This window comes from Centruroides sculpturatus, unplaced genomic scaffold (assembly GCF_000671375.1).
Source record: "Centruroides sculpturatus isolate CEXI.00-Female unplaced genomic scaffold, Cexi_2.0 scaffold1681, whole genome shotgun sequence".
In the NCBI taxonomy this organism is placed as follows: Eukaryota; Metazoa; Arthropoda; class Arachnida; order Scorpiones; family Buthidae; genus Centruroides; species Centruroides sculpturatus.
The window spans coordinates 105,316-127,702 of record NW_019385921.1 but is presented as its reverse complement, the minus strand read 5'-3'; the positions used below and the strand labels follow the sequence as shown (position 1 = coordinate 127,702).

Sequence of the window (22,387 nt, the reverse complement as noted above, 5' to 3'; positions counted from 1 at the left end):
TTGTAAAGTACTATATTATTTTTCCGACTTTCCAACGATTATCGACACTACTGTGTGCCGGAAATAGCCGTTCCCTAACGGGTACTTTACGCGGATTCGCGTTAGTGTGCCAGGCCTGGACTTTAAGCGTGCACCAAATTAAATAATGACAAAGTTAGTCAATAAACAATTCAATAATATTTAATAAAGTTCAAGTAATAAACTATATACAATATTTAGTGAAAATTAAACAACAATTTATTCAATGAAAATCAATAAGAATCAATCCGACAAAACTCAAATCAATCTATTTTCTAACTTAATTCTATTCCCCTTTGGAATTCGACAAAATTCAAAGACTTAACTTATAAACAATAATTCTTATGAATTAAAGGTCCTAATCGTCACCTCAATATACTAGGAACCTTTTTCCTCAACTCTCAAGACTTTCTCTAATCGTCGATCCACAAATCGAATAACTTCAAAATCACCTTGGAACTATTTGATCCTATTGGACACCTCTCTCATTCACTGCTACGAAACTCACCAAGCTCGTTGCTAACAGAAGCTCACCTCGTCTGTCTTCACTTGAGGTTCGGTCTTTATACTGTGAGGTGACGTCACAATTCTGAGTGCGATCACTCCCCTCATTTACATACTTATCGCTAACAATAAAATTTTTACTAATTGTCTGGCAGCCTATTTTCCGAAAATACTCGCTAACCTTTTCCATTATTCTTTTTGACAATTTTCGAGATGTTTATTCTTTTAAGGTTTAGCGAGTTTTTAATTTGTGCTTGTGGGGTCTCCCCCTTTCTCAGTGCGGACTTACCTTTTTCCGCTCAGAAGCGCAAATGTGCGCGAGTTTTTTCTATGGCGCTTTTCTCTCGTCGGTGAGTTGGTTTCTCTTCTATTTTTAAGTTTCTAAGGTGAATGGTGAGGAAACCTTCGTCCCAACAAAACATAAGCCCGAAACAAAAATAGAATAATAAGCAAAATAAAAATTAAATAAAAATAATGCTCAGGCTTGGTTCCTTACAATTATTAAATCTGCTAACGTTGCAAAAGGGGTTAAACCAATTTCTAAACAGAGATCAAAGACATTAGATCATGTTGAGAAATTGTTTTGCTTTGGATAACTGAAAAACAGTGTGCTGGAGACAGCGTATCAGAAGCAATTATTTGCAAGAAAGCTAAAAAAAGATACATGCTGATCTCATGAAAAATCAAGCAGGAACTAGTCAGGAAAGCGAGGTGTTTAAAGCCAGCCTTTTTTTTTTTTACATGAGAACGGATTAATCATTTTTACATTACTTCTTATGGGAAAGGTTGGTTTGGTATACATCCTATTCGGTATAAGTCCAAACATCAGAAATGGATTAAGCTCGTATATTAAGGTTCCACTGTACTTTATTAAACTATAAAGTATTTAAAATACTTAGTACTATAAATAATGCAATAGTTACAAAAAACAAAAACCATTAATAGAGGAGAGTTTTAATTCATAATTTTCAGACCAAAAATGGACTTTATCTAGGCCAAAAACCATTTGAAATTTTTCATAAATACAGTTAAACCCATTTAAAATGGAACATATTGGTACCAGCCAGAACTTTTCATTTTACAGAAGGATATGTTTATATTAAACACAGTGTCTAATCAGTTGGAAAACTAAAATATCTGGAAAGGTTGGAATGTTTTGCACCTGAAAAGTGTCAGAAAATTTTTCAAATTTTTATCAAAAACTGCAAAAAGTCAGAGAAATTCAGATATAAACAATAGAAATATCAATATCATAATCCATTTTCCATTTCAGTTGTTTTTAGTTCCTAATCTTTCAAAAATGATAGATCGAGAATCCACTGTATATATTATATATATAAATANGATTTTGAAGTTATTCGATTTGTGGATCGACGATTAGAGAAAGTCTTGAGAGTTGAGGAAAAAGGTTCCTAGTATATTGAGGTGACGATTAGGACCTTTAATTCATAAGAATTATTGTTTATAAGTTAAGTCTTTGAATTTTGTCGAATTCCAAAGGGGAATAGAATTAAGTTAGAAAATAGATTGATTTGAGTTTTGTCGGATTGATTCTTATTGATTTTCATTGAATAAATTGTTGTTTAATTTTCACTAAATATTGTATATAGTTTATTACTTGAACTTTATTAAATATTATTGAATTGTTTATTGACTAACTTTGTCATTATTTAATTTGGTGCACGCTTAAAGTCCAGGCCTGGCACACTAACGCAAATCCGCGTAAAGTACCCGTTAGGTAACGACTATTTCCGGCACACAGTTGTGTCGATAATTGTTGTAGAGGGCAGAAAAATAATATAGTACTTTACAACTGGCGCCCGAACAGGGACTCCAAGGTTAATATTAGACTTGGTTGCTTTCTTTCATAGATTTTGAATTTAGCTTTAAAGGAGTAACACCTTGTAAGTACAAAAATGGATGATAGTGCACCAGTAACGTGAGCCGAATATAACCAGTTACAGCAGCAGTTGTCAGTGCTGTTGCAACAAATGTCAACTTTGATGAATGCCGTGACTCATCTGACCTCATGTGTCATGTTTGGGGCTGTCGAGCCTACAACACCGAACGTTACAAGTGCTGTACGACCCGAAACTTCTACTCCAAGGCAGGAAGTGCCTACATCTAATGCATCGATGGTCTGGCTTCAGACAGCACCGCCGCCGCCAGCCATCCAATTTAACGGTAGGTCAGCATTAACTGCTAACGATTTCTTGCAGGACCTCGAACAGCGTTTCCTGGTGAATCAAATACCGAACACTAGATGGGTAGATACTGCTGCTAGTTGTTTTTGCGGTATCCCAGCGATGTGGTGGAAGAATGAAGGACGACACCGAATCGGCAACAGTTGGCCGTTATTTAAACGATCTTTTCTGGATCTGTACACTCCTTTAGTTGACGAAGTAGCTATCGCTAAAGAACTTTTTAGTCGCCAATACACCGGAACCAACAGTGTCGAGCAATTTATATGGACCATGGTACAGCTATACCGCACTTGGAGATCTTTAGCTCGTGATGAGGAAATCATACAATGTGTAGTTGCCCAGATGCCTCTTCCATTACATGAGTATCTGGAAAATCGCCATTCGTACTCATTAAACGAGCTAGTACACACTGCAAAAGAGTACGAATTCAAAAGAAAAGTTGTAAAGTACTATATTATTTTTCCGCGCTCTACAACGATTATTGATACGACTGTGTGCCAGAAATAGTCGTTACCTAACGGGTACTTTACACGGATTCACGTTAGTGTGCCAGGCCTGGACTTTAAGCGTGCACCAAATTAAATAATGACAAAGTTAGTCAATAAACAATTCAATAATATTTAATAAAGTTCAAGTAATAAACTATATACAATATTTAGTGAAAATTAAACAACAATTTATTCAATGAAAATCAATAAGAATCAATCCGACAAAACTCAAATCAATCTATTTTCTAACTTAATTCTATTCCCCTTTGGAATTCGACAAAATTCAAAGACTTAACTTATAAACAATAATTCTTATGAATTAAAGGTCCTAATCGTCACCTCAATATACTAGGAACCTTTTTCCTCAACTCTCAAGACTTTCTCTAATCGTCGATCCACAAATCGAATAACTTCAAAATCACCTTGGAACTATTTGATCCTATCGGACACCTCTCTCATTCACTGCTACGAAACTCACCAAGCTCGTTGCTAACAGAAGCTCACCTCGTCTGTCTTCACTTGAGGTTCGGTCTTTATACTGTGAGGTGACGTCACAATTCTGAGTGCGATCACTCCCCTCATTTACATACTTATCGCTAACAATAAAATTTTTACGAATTGTCTGGCAGCCTATTTTCCGAAAATACTCGCTAACCTTTTACATTATTCTTTTTGACAATTTTCGAGATGTTTATTCTTTTAAGGTTTAGCGAGTTTTTAATTTGTGCTTGTGGGGTCTCCCCCTTTCTCAGTGCGGACTTACCTTTTTCCGCTCAGAAGCGCAAATGTGCGCGAGTTTTTTCTATGGCGCTTTTCTCTCGTCGGTGAGTTGGTTTCTCTTCTATTTTTAAGTTTCTAGGGTGAATGGTGAGGAAACCTTCGTCCCAACAAAACATAAGCCCGAAACAAAAATAGAATAATAAGCAAAATAAAAATTAAATAAAAATAATGCTCAGGCTTGGTTCCTTACAATTATTAAATCTGCTAACGTTGCAAAAGGGGTTAAACCAATTTCTAAACAGAGATCAAAGACATTAGATCATGTTGAGAAATTGTTTTGCTTTGGATAAGTGAAAAACAGTGTGCTGGAGACAGCGTATCAGAAGCAATTATTTGCAAGAAAGCTAAAAAAAGATACATGCTGATCTCATGAAAAATCAAGCAGGAACTAGTCAGGAAAGCGAGGTGTTTAAAGCCAGCCATTTTTTTTACATGAGAACGGATTAATCATTTTTACATTACTTCTTATGGGAAAGGTTGGTTTGGTATACATCCTATTCGGTATAAGTCCAAACATCAGAAATGGATTAAGCTCGTATATTAAGGTTCCACTGTACTTTATTAAACTATAAAGTATTTAAAATACTTAGTACTATAAATAATGCAATAGTTACAAAAAACAAAAACCATTAATAGAGGAGAGTTTTAATTCATAATTTTCAGACCAAAAATGGACTTTATCTAGGCCAAAAACCATTTGAAATTTTTCATAAATACAGTTAAACCCATTTAAAATGGAACATATTGGTACCAGCCAGAACTTTTCATTTTACAGAAGGATATGTTTATATTAAACACAGTGTCTAATCAGTTGGAAAACTAAAATATCTGGAAAGGTTGGAATGTTTTGCACCTGAAAAGTGTCAGAAAATTTTTCAAATTTTTATCAAAAACTGCAAAAAGTCAGAGAAATTCAGATATAAACAATAGAAATATCAATATCATAATCCATTTTCCATTTCAGTTGTTTTTAGTTCCTAATCTTTCAAAAATGATAGATCGAGAATCCACTGTATATATTATATATATAAATATAAATACAGTAGAGTCTCGAAAACTCAGCCTAATGTGGACCGAAGGGTGGCCGAGTTTGTGAAAATGCCGGTTATTGGGAATGGGGTTAAAAAAATAAGTATGAGTGTTTCCTCAGAAAATACTGTACTGTACTTGTATGTATTGTTTACTTGAGAATACAACAGAGAATAAACTGCCCAAATACCCTTAAACAAAGGAAAAGTACGTCCTTTAGGAAGGCATAGAGCCTTTACTACATGAAAATGAAAATTAATGAATACACTGTGTATAGTAATTTACCTGATAAGACAGACCTCAGAAAAATACTTTATGAGGCATAAAGCTGTCTTTATCATAAAAATTAATTAACTAAGGATTTTTTTTGCCCTGCCAGGGTGTGGCCAAGTTTTCGAGACTCTACTGTATATATGTTATGGAATAAGTGATTAATACGGGCATTATGAATAATGACAAACAAAATTGCGCACTGTAATAAATTATGATAAAAAAATCTGAAATTTATCAGACTGACCAGTTACTGTGAATACTGCTATCAGATGGTTGGGCAAAGTGGTGATAATACCTTGAGGAGTGATAATCCAACATATGCTAGCCAATCAGCCCTCATCTATGAGTTGCGCATGCATATTGCATTTAGTATCTATTTTAAATTCATGTGACCAGTAGTTAATCTTGTGTGAAATTTTAATTTTACTGTGACCAGACCAGAGAGTCGGCACCTCTTTAATTCCCTGTCAGGAATTACGCCACCATGTCCTGATTGACACAGAAGTTGCGATGGTGAATTTAGTGAAAAAAAAGTCACATGAGTGGCCGCATGAGTGAGTGAGCGGTTTGGATGGAGGCGAGTGAGACAGCATTGGAAGCAAGACACTCAGATACTAGGTTAACAAAACAAATACCTGTTTATTTTTTTGTTAGGATCTACAAGTGAACAGTAGTGAGACAATTATGATATATGATATGATATGACAAATAGATATGAGGGCAACATTGATTTGTTCGTGCAAGAGAGAGTTTACATAAAATTGTGTGTTGTTATAAATATCTTGAATTAGAAGAGAACCTCACAAGGGAAGTTGAAGCATAGTTATTGATGAAAGGTATGAAAGTCTGGAATAGGAGCAGGAAATATCCAGGATTGGAGGACGTAGACTGTGGAGATGGAGGTGACCCGGAGGAGATATAAATTCCTTATTGGGCAGGTGGTGTTCCATTTGCAGAGACACAGAATTCCACAGAGAAGACACTATATTCATTGACTAGCGGGTGACAACTGTATTCCTTGTACAGCAGGTGATGGCTCATTCTTCAGCTGTCAGTTACAATATTAGAACAATATTGCCCAGCCAAGAGGTCAACAGATCATGGGAATGCATTGTTTTCATCATTGAGAAAGTATAAATGGAGATTTTCTCAGGTAGATGACAAACTTGACAATTGATTTTTGTTAAAGTTCAATTTTGTCAAAATTTGGAGTGGAATCTGTAGTAATGGTGTTTGTTCTATGTCTGGATGTTATGGAAGACTGCAAGCACTTTTTTGAGGCAAAGACCCTGATGCACTGTGAACCCATTGTGTTATTTACAGGGAAGCACTTGCATCAAAATATCCGAGTCCTACATTGAACCAGGTCTTAGAATATGTAGTAAATGTAGTGAACTTTATAAAAACTTGGCTGTTGAAAGCAAGATTTTTCATAAAGCTATGTGAAGATATGGGATCCAAGCACATGTCTTTGTTGTACTACAGCACTTCAAGAAAGTACAAAATATTATCACCGAAAATTTTGTGAATGAAGATTTTTTGGTAAAACTAGCATACTTATGTGATATTTTTGAAAAGCTGAATGCTCTGAATCTTTCACTGCAGGGAAGCAACATGCACCTTTTAAAGTCAATTGAAAAAATGTCAGCTTTTATAAAAATATTAAAACTATGAAACAGAAAAATAAGTGAAGACAGAGGAAACAAATGTTTCCCTTTGTTGCAACAGTTTTTGACCTCCAGTAGAGTTGATTTCTCTTGAGGTATGAAATCTACTTTTGAAGAACATTTACCACAGGTTATCACTGGTTTCAGAAATATTTTCAAAATGATATTGATATCGATAAATTTGCATGGATTCAGGATCCATTTAATGTCAATGCTTCATCTGAATTTACTGCTGCAGAAGAAGAGAATCTTATTGAATTGTCTTGTGACAGTATGTTGGAAACAAAATTTGGCAGCATGGAATTAACTGACTTTTGGATATCAGTAAAAGATGAATAGTCCTTCTGAGTGGTAAAGCTCAGAGAATCTTAATTCCATTTGTGACAACTTATCTGTGCAAAGCTGAGTTTGTTGCTGTGATAAAAACTAAGCATTGCACAAAAATCAATGTGGAAAAGGAAATGAGAGTGTCCAGTTTGATTCCAAGATTTGAGAAAATGTGCAGTGATCAACAGGCTCATTCATCCCACCAATTATAATTAATTGAATTTGTTCAATTACATTTTTTTAATCTTAAATACATGTTTTATTTATTTTTTACTTAACGTCCTAACACTGATTTTAAAAAAATATCAGATTTTTCTTATTTTGCAAATTGTACTTGTTAGAGTTTGACATAATGCACCTTGAGAAAATCTGGATTTAGCAAGGGTGTGGAGAATCAAAAAAGTTTGGTAACCACTGTCTTAAACTTTTTCTCTGCGATCCCTTCTTATAACAAAAAATTTTTAGACTCCATTTTACAATGATGTTTTCATGACTTATAATATATGATGCAAAACAAACCTCTGAATGGGCATAAGCTAAAATTTATCTTTTTCCATACAATTTCAGCATGCCAAATGTTAACAAATTATTAAACAAACATCATCACTAAACCCAATATATTATAAAGCTACACACCAATCAATGTCAAATGTTATCAGGTTAGAAATGGCTATTAAATTTATCAAGAGATAGTGCCTAACGCCTCACTCTAGTGCCAAATTGTTTCATAATTTATTAGTATTATAGTTTTTTCTAGCCTGATAACATTTGGCATTTGTTGGTATGTAGCTTAACAAATTATTATTAACAAATATGTAACACATTTGTTTATATACTGTATTTATTTCATATGCATAAATCTTAGTTTTTCTAAAATTTTTGCAGCCATCTAAACTTTTTAGTCCACTCCTCAAGTGGTTGCAACTCCCTCTGCCAAAACAGTTTCAGTTCTAGACAGTTCACTAGATGGAAACTGCTCTATAAGTACTATATTAATATATTTTATTACATTTTGTACAAGTATAAGCAAAATGGTATTTCAACAGAATGTTTATTTGCACAAATTTTCTTTTTACATCAACTTGAGTATTTTATCAGTAGGTCTAAAAATATAGTAGTTAGCAGTCTCAAAAAGTAAGACAAAGGTGCACCTTACAATTGAGAAAATACAGTACTAGCCAATCTAAAATCTTCCAAAAATTTAGTAACCCTTTAGCAGCAAAATAAGACACAAAATGTCAATGAAAAGGTGATGTGTATAAAAATGGTGATTGCAAATTGGTTGTTTTCAATAATTAATGGTGGTTTTTGGAGTAAGGCATTTATGAAATTATTGCACAAAATCATACATTATTGTCCACTGTACAGAGCCCAAAATAATTGTATAAATATGATAATTATCGTACAGATGGCAATCCTGAGACAATGTGTTAATTTTTACCAGTGTTTCCAGGTTTTAAGAGGAAATGTTGCCAATAAAGTGCAGTATTTTGTAAAGCAGTAGACAAAAAGGAGCTAAAAATTACAATAAAAACTGGTTATCTGTAGTCAAATGGACTTAGCCCTTTCATGTCACTCCCATTAAGTTATGGAAAAAGTTTTTTAAAAAAACTCTAATAATAATTCAAGTGTTCTTTGTATGCATAATCCATTATAAAGTGATAATTTTCATTTTTTTAAATCAATATAATATAATATAATAATTTGGATATATTTTCAAAAACGTTCTTTCATGCAAGATAGTGCATTTTCAATTGAAATAATATAATTATGGATACATATGATGTAAATGTAGACATCAATGATCATATTGAAGATGAAACTTTTACTACGATTTTGATTGTCCCAACAAAATAATATCGGATAGGAAAAAATTTAATACGGCACTCGCGATAACAAAAAATATTGCAGATATTTTGGCTAATTATGGAAGGCAAACCTTCAATTAATATGCAGAGGAATTAAAAGTAATAGAAAGTGATGCAAGAAATGGAATTTCTCTTTTGAATGCGAGAGTAGTGAGCTTAGTATAACTGAACCAGAAGAACCCAAAGAACAAATTCGGTCTAATAATGAGCCCTGTTCAAATCGATCAAATAAAAACTTAAAATTTAAAATTAAAATTAAATTCAAAGGATATCTGAAGAGAAAGACTAAGCAGACCACTTTTTACAAAAAAAATTAAAATACAGAATAAAAAATAATATATTTATTTTACTTTATTCGTATACCTACCGATCTACTTTAAATTTCATTATCTATATTTCACTAATTTAATAATACTTCATGGTTTATTGATTACTTTATTAAACAACATTGTAACTGAACTGTAATAAATAAAACTATAATTATTTATAATTATGTAGTTATTATCAAAACATTAATTGTGATAATAGTGCATACAGTCAGTATGTATAAATAGCCACGTCCTTAAAAGTTATGTGATAATCACGCGTAATTTGATAAGTGCCTGAGTATATTGTACCTAAATATTGAAAACTCAAAATCAGTAAACTTACCTTGAGAGGAATTCTGTTATTGATGCAAAAGAAACCTCCAACAGACAGACAAAGGGAAACTTTACCAAATCTCTTCATGAAGTTCAATATCTAAAAACAATCAATATTTAAAATTAAANACTTTATTGAATAACATTGTAACTGAACTTTAATAAATTAAACTATAATTATTTATAATTGTCTAATTATTATCAAAATATTAATTGTAATAATAGTGCATATAGTCAGTATCCGGCTGGAATATAGGAACATACAGTCAATATGTACAACAGCCAATTGGTTATACACATCATATGTATAAATAGCCACATCCTAAAAATAAACTTTCCAGTCCTGCATATTATAACATTTTGGTTTTGTTTTCCAATCATCATGTATTAAGGCAAACATGTTTGCCTTAATATGTGCATTTGATGATAATTTTATTTGTGATTAAACAAAATGAACTTAGAATTGTATTAGTAAATCTAATTTTCTTTATTTTGATCTTTAAAGTCACACCTTGTTCTATATGCAAGATTGTCTTATATGCGAGTAAATACAGTAATTTATTCACGCTCTTTCAAATAGTCAGAAACAGATGAGCAATGGGAGAATGCACATTAAATTAGTAAGTGCTTGGAATGCTGATATTTTATAACTATATCAGTCATGAGAGTTGACAAGAATATGCAGAGGATTTTATTTATTTTTAATTTACGGTGAGTTATATAAATCTTTTTAAGAATTGATAGTTAATTGCAAGTTAATGCTTATTTTCAAATTCAATGGAATGTTTGCTTGCCAGGTCTGTTCGATATGTTTGAACCTGAAAATGGATCAATGGGATAAGTAAAGATAGTTTTTCTTGTCTTATTGAAGCATTGTCCCAAAAGATTGAATTGCCCTGCTGTATAGTAAACAGTGAAAGAGAAGTTGAATAGAGGATTTTATTATTTTTATTGATGTTCCTTGACTTGCACAAGTAGAGGACAAGAAGTATATCATGTATAGATTCTGCCCATTATTAAATGTGTATTTCAGTGAAATTGTGTGAACATTTTTGATGGCTGGCAAGTGTTTACCTTGTCTTTATCATTACTTAATAGGTTACATATGTCACTGCATAACAGCAAGCTTGCAAAAAATGTACAGGAAAACTGCAAGCATAGGAATTTTTGGCATTACGTTCAACTTTAACCTAACTGTATATAAAATTTAAAATGAGAATCATCAGAAATTATTTTATGTAGACATATTTAATATCAAACTGTATAATGAAAACAAGTTACTTAACCTATCGAGTGTTGAATACTTTCTACGTTGCGTGTTGCACCACATTGAATTTTTTCTATGTTAAGCCTAATGCGATCACATGTTCTAGAAAAAAATAATTGTGGCTATTGTATTGTTCCAAATTACTTTATATTTTACACACACGAAATAGACATATTAGGAAATGTAAAACCAAAAGTTTTATTTCAGAAGTTAGTTTTAGTGTGATAAATCTCAAAGAACAGTGCATAGTGGAACGGAACATTGTTCACACTGTTAGGTAATTCTACTTGCTTTTTGTTTGCTGAACAGACTTTACAAACTCTGGTTGGATTTTTTTTTCTGTTGCTAGTATGTGGCTAAGAAAATGCCATTCAGATAAATAACAAATTTTCATGTGACGGTCAACTGGCAGATTACATGTCTGCTTCGGTGAAACTTTTCCATCGCTTCTGTAATAACAGACATACGAAAATCAAGAAATGATATCTGTTTTTTCATATGTTGGCGATACAAAACACAAGCATTATATCCAGCATATGAAAAAACACTTTTTTGTACCATTTCACTGTTTTTCTCATGCACAGATAATTGAATTGTGTATCACTCATCACATGGATCAATTCCACCCATATTTCGATTATGTTCTAAAACACAATTCGGCTTAATTATTATATCTCCCAGAATCTGAGAACTTGTTGTTACTTATCATACTTAGAATCGGCACATCCTTCTTATCTCTCCAACAAAATACAGACAAACCATCTTTCTGACAGGTCATAAATTCACCTTCCTTCAAATTTACAATCAGAAAAATTGCATGATGTTCCAATTTGATTTTTGTTCACAGTTCCATACATAAACAAACATACATATGTTTGTTTATCCAGAAGCATTATTGCTAATGTCGGTGAGATGAAAAACCTGTCTAAAAAAATTTTGTAATTCTTACCAAGCGGCGCTTCTAATAAGGTAAACACAACTTTCTCACCTTGTCTACCGTCAAAATTTCCATATTCTGTCATAGTTCTTGTGTAAACTAAAAAGTCCCAAACATATCCTGTTTTTAATGTGCAAATTTCGAAGCTTTTTACACCAAAACAAGCACGCTTGCTCAGTATATACTGCCTAAATCCCAGTAAAAATGTGTGGATGAAAATCCACACACATTTTCATTTAGGATGTAAGCATATTTGAACCTGTGGCAAAAATGATTGATAACACTGCATAATTTATGCAGTTCATCATCACCACCTGAGGCTTGATTATTGTCTGTAAAATTCAAACGTGACAATAAAAGCAGAAAGTGGTTGCTCGACATCTCACTAAAAAAAAATGGTGTAGAAAAAACATCTTCATTTGTAAAGTACATACGTAAAGTATTGTGGTTTTCTAATGATACTTGTGACTATCCTATGAATTCTCTAATTTCTGGATTTGTTGTCAGTTTCCAGTTTTTCATACAACTATTTTCACATAAATCGTTACGTTTCATCAAACTATCACCATACATGTTTGTTTCTTCAACGATCTTGTCCACAAGTCCATCATCAAAAAATACACTAAAGCAATTGAATGGTGTAGCATCACTCTGTAAATTACATTGGATTCCTGTTTGTCCTGTTAAATTGTTTACTTGAGGGCTTGTAAAGTTTATATGGATCCAACCATCATCACTACTAAAACGCGGATGTTTTGCACCATTATTTCCACTCGACCACATAATTGGCCTCTGTATCTACTTATAGTTGGTATTTTGTGATCAATATCACTACTACCATTACTTATATTTTCATTTTGTATATATTTGTCATTACTGTCTGATAATTCAGACTCATCGGAACCAAAATTAAATAAATATTTGATCATTTCTGACTTATTCAGAGCACTATTTCTCCCAGTTGTTGCCATGTTGAAACATAGTCTAATAGTCTAACTAACGGTCTACTTTCCTTTTGTTATTTCTTCTGAACATCTACTCCTATTGTTTTAATATCCTGCTGTGCAAAAACTAGATAACATAACGATTCTTTTGATATGAGTCACTAATTTTGGAATTCTATACAAGTAGCGACATCTGATGTTAAAAAACGTTCCTAAGCAGAAATGAGATACAGGTAACCCCGTATAACACGGGAGTAAGTGATACATATTAATATAAATTAAACAATGTTTTCTTTGTCGTCACTAAAAGTACTATTAAATTAACCGAAAGCATTTTCTTTTTGACAAGTTATCCTTATCCTCTGAGCATTTTTCTGCATTATCTTCAGATCCATGCTTTACCTTTTGCAAAAAGTATGTAATTTTAGATTGCTTGCTTCTAGTTAAAAGATCTTTATAAATTTATTTATATGGTGCTAAGCACTTAAGAAGATTAAAGCAAGTATGGAATAAGGGAAAAACATCTGGCAACATCAAAAGCAGAAGTGTCGAGATCTGGCAACATTGAAAGAAGTTTCGAGAAGGACCATGTGTATCGACAGAAGGTGAGAAAAGAAAATTTACATACTTAAGTACTAATAGTTCGTGAAAATAATAATTTTCGTGAACTATTAGTACTTAAGTATGTAAAAATTTATTACATTTCATGTTGTACAAGGATTTTACCCAATTATGGAACTGTGTCAGAGTGAATCCGTGCTATAGAAGTGCCGTGTTATACGGGGGTTACCTGTATCTCAGGTCCACTGGTCAAGGTCAGTAGATCGTGACCCAAGATATGTCGGGAGTAACATGAGACAGGTTAAATTAGGGACTCTACAAACCTAAATTAAATATTTAGTAAATCTAAAAGAAATTAAGTTGCATTATATAAATAATTTTTTCACTACAGTTTTTATTTTTTTCTACAGACAAAGGATAAGAGCTCTGTCAGAAAATATTCCTAATCGAGATGATAACTGGATTCCTCAGGCACAAAGAATGGAAGAAAGTTTTACCATTCATTTGGGTAAGGAATGAAATTTATTCATAAAATAAAATTGCTTACATTTGGAATATTTTGTCAGCTTGATTTATAAAGTACAATTTATTTCAGTTATGACACTTTTTAAAATATAACATCCAAAAATTTATGAATAATTTAAATATGTGTATTTTTTCCGCTTTATTTTGAATTTTATGGATTAGCTAATTTGATATACTGTAATTTTATGTGAACAACCTGACTCAATATTTATCAGAAAATTTCTGAACACCATTCTATAACCTATGCCTTTGAAATGGCCATTGGAAGCATGACTCTTATCAGTGTGCAGTTGAGAAGTTATTTAAAGTAAATATTTAAAATTTTGGCCAATGGTATATTTAATCATTATAAAAGCATAAAGTGAAGATATTTGTGATATTTTTATGTTGTTACACCAGCAACAGTCCAAAACAGAATTCTCGTGTACGGAGACGAACTTTTCTTTGAGGCTAGAAGAGCCGTAATTGTTCGAAAACATTTGTAACTTTATTGCATAGTTTGTTCTGAGACTCACACTGGTAAAAGGCTTAGAGGTATGTACATTGTACAATACTCTGGTGTAGAAATTATACTATTTTTTGTAAAGTAAATATTTAAAATCTTGGCCGACAGTTTCTAATCATTTTAAAAACATAAAATATTGCAATGGAAAGAAAAAATATTGCAAACATCTTCACTATGTTTTCAGAATAATCTTTATATATAAAAATGAATGTCTGTCCTTCATGCATTACCACACCGTTTATCCGATTGCCATGAAACTTTGGAAAGTTGTTAAATATACTCCTGCGAAGGTTTCTGGTATAGTACGATTGCCATGAAGCTTTGGGAAGTTTTTTAATACACTTCCGCGAAGATTTCTGGCATAGTACATTTATCCTACAATAGATGGCGTGCATGTATATGAGCATTTCACCGTGTGTTTGATTGATTTCAAATTGTAAAGACCATTTCCCCCATTCAAAAAATATCTCTATATATGCATTTGTAAACTGTTATTTATGATATAAGACAAATTACAATAAAACAGTTTATTATCCAACTATCAGAAATTTCACAATATGCCAAGGAAGAGAGGAAGGAGCAATTAAATAGTTAAAATTATAAAGGATTTAAAAATATATATATAAATGGGGAATATCGCACTTCTGACAATCGCAGGGAGTGTGTGGGCTAAATTTGGAAAATCCGTGCTTCTTGCATGGACAACTGTATGTGGCCAGCTCACGCGTCGGAAAACCTTCCGATTTATTCGTGTACGCATCAGACGAAAAAACGAAAAATATCGTGTATCCACAAGCACTCCAATAAATAAATAGAATTGAAACAACACTTTGAAATGTTTTCCCGATGAAAATGAATAATAATATTATAATAATAATAATAAGTTTCAATAAAAAAGATAAAATGTAAATTTAATTTTATCATAACAAGTTTGCTTGAATTTTGTTTTTCTGAGATCGCAGCAATGCGTGACATTTGTATCATGCAGATATTTGTAAGTGTGGCAACTATACCAGCCTCCACAGAAGTGTCGACATCTATGGGATTTCTCGAAAGGCAGTCTGCATTTTGTTTTTGTCCATTTTTATAGCATTTAGAAACATCGTATTCTTGAAGTCTTAAGGCCCATCTAGCGAGCCTTCCCGGTGGGTCCTTTAGTCCAGCAAGCCCGCACAATGCATGATAATCTATTATCACAACAAATGGTTTATCAAAGAGATATGGTCAGAATTTGTGGATTGCCCATATTACAGCAAGACACTCCCTCTTCATGGTCGAATAATTTTTTCTGTCTTGATAAGCATTCTGGATGCATAAGCAATTACACTTTCTTTGCCATCTTGAATTTGGACTACAACATTTCCAATCCTGTAACCACTGGCATCCTTCTGGAGTACTGTTGGGGCTTCCTCATTGTACAATCCTAATACTGGGTTAGAAGTAAGCGCTTGTTTTAAGGGTTCTCTCGACTTCCTCTCTAACAATAGAATTGAGTGAGGAGATTTGTGGATTGGTGACTTCTAATTGGGGACCCAAGATACGTTGAACTTCCTCTCTTACAATCTGACGGATGAGGGAGACCGTATCAGGTTATTCTTCCAATGATGCTACAGGTACGACATTTGGTAGATGGTCAAATTTCTTTCGTCTGATTCTTTTTTGCCACATGTTCTTGAAGTAGTGACACCTTTCATCAAATGAGACACCTTATCAGCTTCCTTCATATGTGGATTTACTTTGTTGCATAGACCTAATATATCCTGAATGTACGATTGTATACTCTCTCCCTGCTTCTGTGCTCTGCATTTTAAAAGTTCTTCTGTTCATCAGGATTGCTGCTGGTCATCCCCAAATACCTTTTGGATTTTGATTTTAAATATTGGCCATGAATCAAGACTTGCTTCATTATTTTCATACCACTGTCTTGCCATTGAGGAAGAAGTAGGCATTGGTGAGGCATGCCATATTGTCCCAGCAGTTAAATATCACTAGTCTATCATATTCCTTCAACCATTCTGTGGGGTCCTTGGTAGCATCACCAGCAAACATGGTGGAATTTTGACAGTGCTGTATCACAGAAGGTGTGGTGTCTTCTCACCGTCTTGGGCCATTGTTTTTTTACTATATGTCCAGGAGGAGAATACAGTCCATATTCAGGTGGTAATCCTTGGAGACATACTTTGGCAAGGACTGGATGGTTTTGCCACTATGACAAAGGGAAATGAAAGTAATATGTGGCATCTCCACCAAAATGTTGTGTAGATAAATGATGAACTGCAATAACAAGTCTTTGGTGAACACAAAGGGATGTTTATTCACCCAGATATTATACAAGCACTGCAGCTTGCAGTACAAGACAACAATTCTCCTTAACCTGAGAGCTTGCGGTTTTATAGCGTGAAGGCATTGTCAAAATATGTAAATGATAGTGAATTAACAGGTGTTCTTGAATCTTTGAGAATGTACACATAAAAAAACTCATTTCCCCATCAAACAAGTTTGAACTGGAGACCTTTTGATTCATAGGCGGAGATGCTAACCACTGTACCATGGAACTTGATGGATGGCAACGTGAACTGCGGCAATACATTTACAAGTTTAGAGAGAGATTTTGATGTGATGATAATTAACAATGTTTTTAAAAATATTTAAATCATTTAATACATGTGTGAGTCCAAGATTGATTTCGAATTTTAAAACTTTTATAATTTTTTCCATGATTGTTAAAATTGTAAAGGATATGATTTTATTTTTCTGTGGAGTCACTTCCCTTTGAAGGTGATACATTGAATGTGTCACCAAGAACTTGGAGACAAGAAATTGTTATTGGACATGGCACTGCAACATTGCCAAAAAGGGGGCAAGGGAGAAAAGAGGGAGGACCCCAATAAAAGGCAATGACTGATGATGACAACAGTTTGTCCATCTTACAAGGAGTTCGTTAGTCTGAGAATCTGCTGCCATCAAAAGTTCATCCTAGTCAGAGTCACCTCAACAATTGGATACCTTAGTGACCTTCCTCCATCCTTAGTGATTCTTCATGAACTCCATCCAAGTGAATTCCATCAAGCTTTTGAGTTGCCTCAGATTCCTTATCAGGTATCTCTGAACCTTACATGTAAACTCTCTCTCTCCAACTTCAAACTTAAACTAGTTAACATCAAGGATGATCCTTTAAATGCAAGATATTAGCCTTGCTTGTATACATTTAAGTAGTTATGGTAAATAAACAGAAATTTGTCATTGTTTGATTTGTGTTTGGTGCACTTCCTCAACCCGTGCCATCTTTCGAGTCAGAATTAAGTGCTTACGGCATGACTACTCGCAAAAAATATCAAAACTATCGCCAACAAGGTTTCTGCATCTGCCTAAAAGACACAGTGGTGTCAGTCCTGAGGAACTAGTCATCACAAACACTGTGTTGACCCTTCGGTCCCATGGTGCTGAAGCATGGGTGGTGCTTTGTGCATTGTCACACATTCAGTTTGAGATAGTTTTCATTAATAAAAAATTGATGTGAAACTTGTTGGCATGTTCAAATGTCTAAATTAAACCTCTAAGTCAAGATAATCAAAATAGTGACACTTTTTGAAAAAACATTGTAGACTAATTTAGTAAATAGTATATGATGATTAGTAAAAATAAGTAAATAATAATTATATTCTTCAAGAACATGATTTATTGTTCTTGAGTGCTAGTGGAAACAATAAATTAAACAAGCAATTCAGAAATTATGTTGATTATAATTAATAACTTGATAAACTAGATATATGTCAAAAATACACTACCAAAAACACCAAAATCCAGCGCACAAAATTCAACTGGATTTTACTGTTTTAGTGGTACATTCTTCATGTTGATTATTTCCATTTTTTATAAGAAAGAAAGAAATTTTAATTAAAATGTGCTAATAGTTGCATGTTAGACAAATATATAAGTTTAAGTAATTATTTTAGACTGTAAATAAATAAATTGCTTAAATAAAATGGGGACATAAAAAATAATTAATTATATCCATAATTTTAGTATGAACTATACAGAAATTTTAACACCGGAATAGATAAATTACCCAACTTCACTGCCTGTAACCGGCGTTATTCTTCTCCAATACAGAGGTCTTTGCAAACATTTTCGAACCTAATGTGGTTCTTCTTCAGGCTCTAATGAATTTCCTATATGAATTCGAATTTCCAGAATTAACCGTTGTTTTGGAAAACAATGGTTAATTCTGGAAATTCAAATTCATAAAAGTTTCCAAAACAACAGTTAATTCTGGAAATTCGAATTCATATAGGAAATTTGTTAGAGCCTGAAGAAGAACCACATTAGGTTCGAAAACGTTTGCAAAGTCCTCTGTATTGGAGAAGAAGAACGCCGGTTACAGGCAGTGAAGTTGGGTAATTTTAGTATGTTATATATTGATAGTTTTATACTCAAATTATTTGAAAACAAAATATTTATAAGAAATCAATTTTAGAGACAAAATTATAAATTGAAAAATGAATTAATGTCTTAATTTAAGGAATTAATACTTTAGTAATTAATTAAACTTTTTTGGCATGAATAATAATGTAATATGCCAAATGACTGCTGGAGTAAATTGGGTTACTTTATCACTTTAATTAAATTCTAGATAATATGGTACTAGAGAAATGCATTAGGCATCATGTCTTATTCAATTTAATAATTGTAATTAAATTCCAGGTTGATTCTTTTCTTCCAGAATATTCTAAATTATTTATTAAATATCAAATTTAATAATTATAATTAAATTAATAAGAAATGGTGTCTAACGCCTACCTCTAGTACTAAATTATTTAGAATTTAATTAATAGCATTTATGTAAAGTAGCCTGATTTAATCCAGCAGTTATTTGGCAAATTACTAAAATATCTGGCTTTTGGAAGTTTATGTATGAATAATGTTGTATATGTGATCGAGCATTGAATCAATCAACGTAAGAACAACTCATTCTGAATTTCATCTCAGCATGTTTGAATGGTTTGTTTCTGTTCTGCAACTGCTGAAAATTGTCTTGTGACTTTGTAAATGGATCTAACAAGAAGCCCCCCACAGATTCGCTATTGATTTGGTTCTGGGGACCATGTAGGTCATGACAAAACTTACACTAGTTTTCTACAAATAATAATGTTCATTATTATGGATGCATTATCCTGCTGAAAGATGAAATTTTCTCTACCAAGAATTAACCATAGTTGTTATTGTGATCTTCCAACAGAGTGCAATAGGATTTAAAAGTGAAATATCCAGGAACAAAGATATCAGTCTTTCCTTAGCTGAAAATGTAGCCCAAACTATCACATATCCACTATCTATTTGTCGACTCATTTGCACATTACCTTTTGCTCTTAACTCGTGTCGATGCTTTTGACAACCACCGAGTCTATCAAGGTTACTATTTTCATCTGAAAATAGTATAATACCTACTGATGGGTCCAGCTCATGGTTTTTCTTGTCATATCCAAAGAAGCATTTTTATGTTTATTTGTTAATGGTGGTTTCTTCATTAGTTTTCTGTATTTAAACATTTTTTTGGATTGTAAAACTCAAAAAATAGAGTTGAACAGGAAAGTTCAGCAACACTTTTGATTTTATTTGCTTACAACTGAGATCAAGTTGCAAGTAAATAAATCTTTAGTCAAGAGATGGTAAACAAGTTTTTCTTCAGGATGTTATTTAGTGGCCCTATCAATTTCACGTTTTATAACATTGACTCCAGCATATTTATTTATTTAACCAAACGACCCTATGACCATTGGCTTTTTTCAAGGGTCAAAGAAAAACAAAAGATACAGACATATATATGATATACAATCAACAAAACAGAAAAATTTAGAAATGGTTATTTAGAATGGTTAATTCCATAGCAATTTTCCTGTGGGTTGCTCCACTGTCATGAAGTCTCCAAATATGTATAATTTCAGATTCTGTGAGTTGGTATGTATCCATGTGGCATGTTTCTTGTTCTCAATAATTATTAAAGCAATGTATTTCTTTGTATTCTATAGGTAAATGTTCCATATAATTTCATTTGCATACTTTCTTTTGTGATTGTGCACAATATTTACATTAAACCTATAATTTTGACTTTTTTAAAACTTTTTTTTTCTATTTAATTAAACATACTGGTTTCACCATGATGCAGGGAATACAAACATATAAAAATTATGATACCCATTACAAAACAATAAAAACCATGATAATACTGTGATAAACAAATTATTACAGAAAAAAAATTTTTATATATACGAAAGTGTAATACAAAATTTATACAACCAACCATAATAAATAAATTAAACAAAATATCAACACAATCAAAATCATTAGGAGAACTATCCAAAAAAATAAATAAAAATTATAAATATAAAATAACTACACTTACCTAAAAGCAGAAGAAAAATTAATTATCAGGTCAAAACAATGGATAGTCTCCACTTGTTTTGTAATAATTTGAATATAAAACTATTTAACATATTAAAATTATGGATATAATTGATTATTATATTTAAACCATTTATTCATTTACAATGTAAAAACATTAGTTGAACTTACTGACAGTTAATTATATTTTTCAAAAAAATAATTTATACACGTGCCAGGGTTCTACTGAGCATTTTGACACCAAAATCATCAAAACCTAATGTGGGAATTTTTTTTAAACTCAGATATGAAATCACAAAAGTCATCCCAGAAGTCTGTGCTTGCTTACTGTTTGCCCAGGCAATTATTAAGACTTACACAAAATATATTTATAATTGTTTACAAATTCTGTGAATGCTCCTTTCTGATATGCCTGTTGTCTTTGCTACCATTTTCACTATATCATTCACACAGACCTGGATTCATTTCAGCTAAAGAATTAAACAAATATAACATTATTCATTTATTTGAACTCCTTGGCGGTTTCCTTGTCGATGTATAACTATTTACATCAAAGTTTTCCATTTTGTAGTTCAACAGTACACAAAGTTTGAAATAACAATAGTTATTGTAATGAATGGAAAACAAAACCAAAACATCACAATGTGCATGACCAGAAAAAAAGTTTATTTTTAATGATTCAGAATGTGCAAATATTCATTAAAAATAACAATTTAACAATATGAAATAACTACATTTATAATCATTGCTAAGTGATCTGTATTTTTTATGCTTCTAACACAATAAAGTGCTATAAATTAAGACACTTGGCGGGTTTTCTCATCTTTATTTAGTTGATACGTGTGAAAATTTTACACGTTTCGGGCTCTTAAGCCCCTCTTCAGCCAACTAAAACATTAAAAAAGAATATAACATACATATAAAAAACACAAGTTTTGTAGAATTCATAAAAATATAAAACATACCCATGCATATAAGTCTTATAGACTGAAGTAACAGCTTATTTCCGTTTCAGTAACAGTTACTCTCGATATTTTCCAGTAACATCAGCTTATTCATAACCAACTATAATATTAGGGTATATGACACATATATACAAAAGTATACATAAGAATCTATAAAACTATCTTCAATTAAGGCATACCTTGAGTACGGTTGTTATTAAAGCTGTATACAATTGATTATACCTTTCACTTATAAACAGTTCTACAAAATCCTTGATCTTAAACATACTTTGGATTATGCCTTACACTCATAATCTGTTTTACGAAATCCTTATTTCCTTTGATACGCATTTACAATATAATACGAATTTACATAACTTCTACAATATAAATTTACATATCTGACGTCTACACTATTTTTTCAATGTATGATTATTGGTTTATTTAACATTTCAATATTTAATATCATAGATTATTATATGAACTAATGATTTTACAATGTC

At 32.3% G+C, this 22,387-nt stretch overlaps 1 protein-coding gene and 1 long non-coding RNA gene across 3 annotated transcripts in view; one reads left to right on the top strand and one right to left on the bottom strand.

The window, feature by feature from the left end:
• The window catches only part of LOC111612585 (protein C12orf4 homolog), a 97,744-nt gene that overhangs the window by 5,629 nt on the left and 69,728 nt on the right, over positions 1–22,387 (top strand). For both annotated transcript variants that reach the window (XM_023353815.1, XM_023353814.1), the window contains exon 3: positions 13,919–14,016. In XM_023353815.1, the coding sequence (XP_023209583.1) occupies positions 13,919–14,016 (98 nt within the window). The remainder of the gene's footprint in view (positions 1–13,918; positions 14,017–22,387) is intronic.
• On the bottom strand, positions 21,802–22,123 carry LOC111612588. Its single transcript, XR_002754632.1, has 3 exons — positions 22,085–22,123; positions 21,906–22,005; positions 21,802–21,828 (listed from the first exon to the last, which is right to left on the bottom strand). It is a non-coding gene; the product is annotated as an uncharacterized LOC111612588 (long non-coding RNA).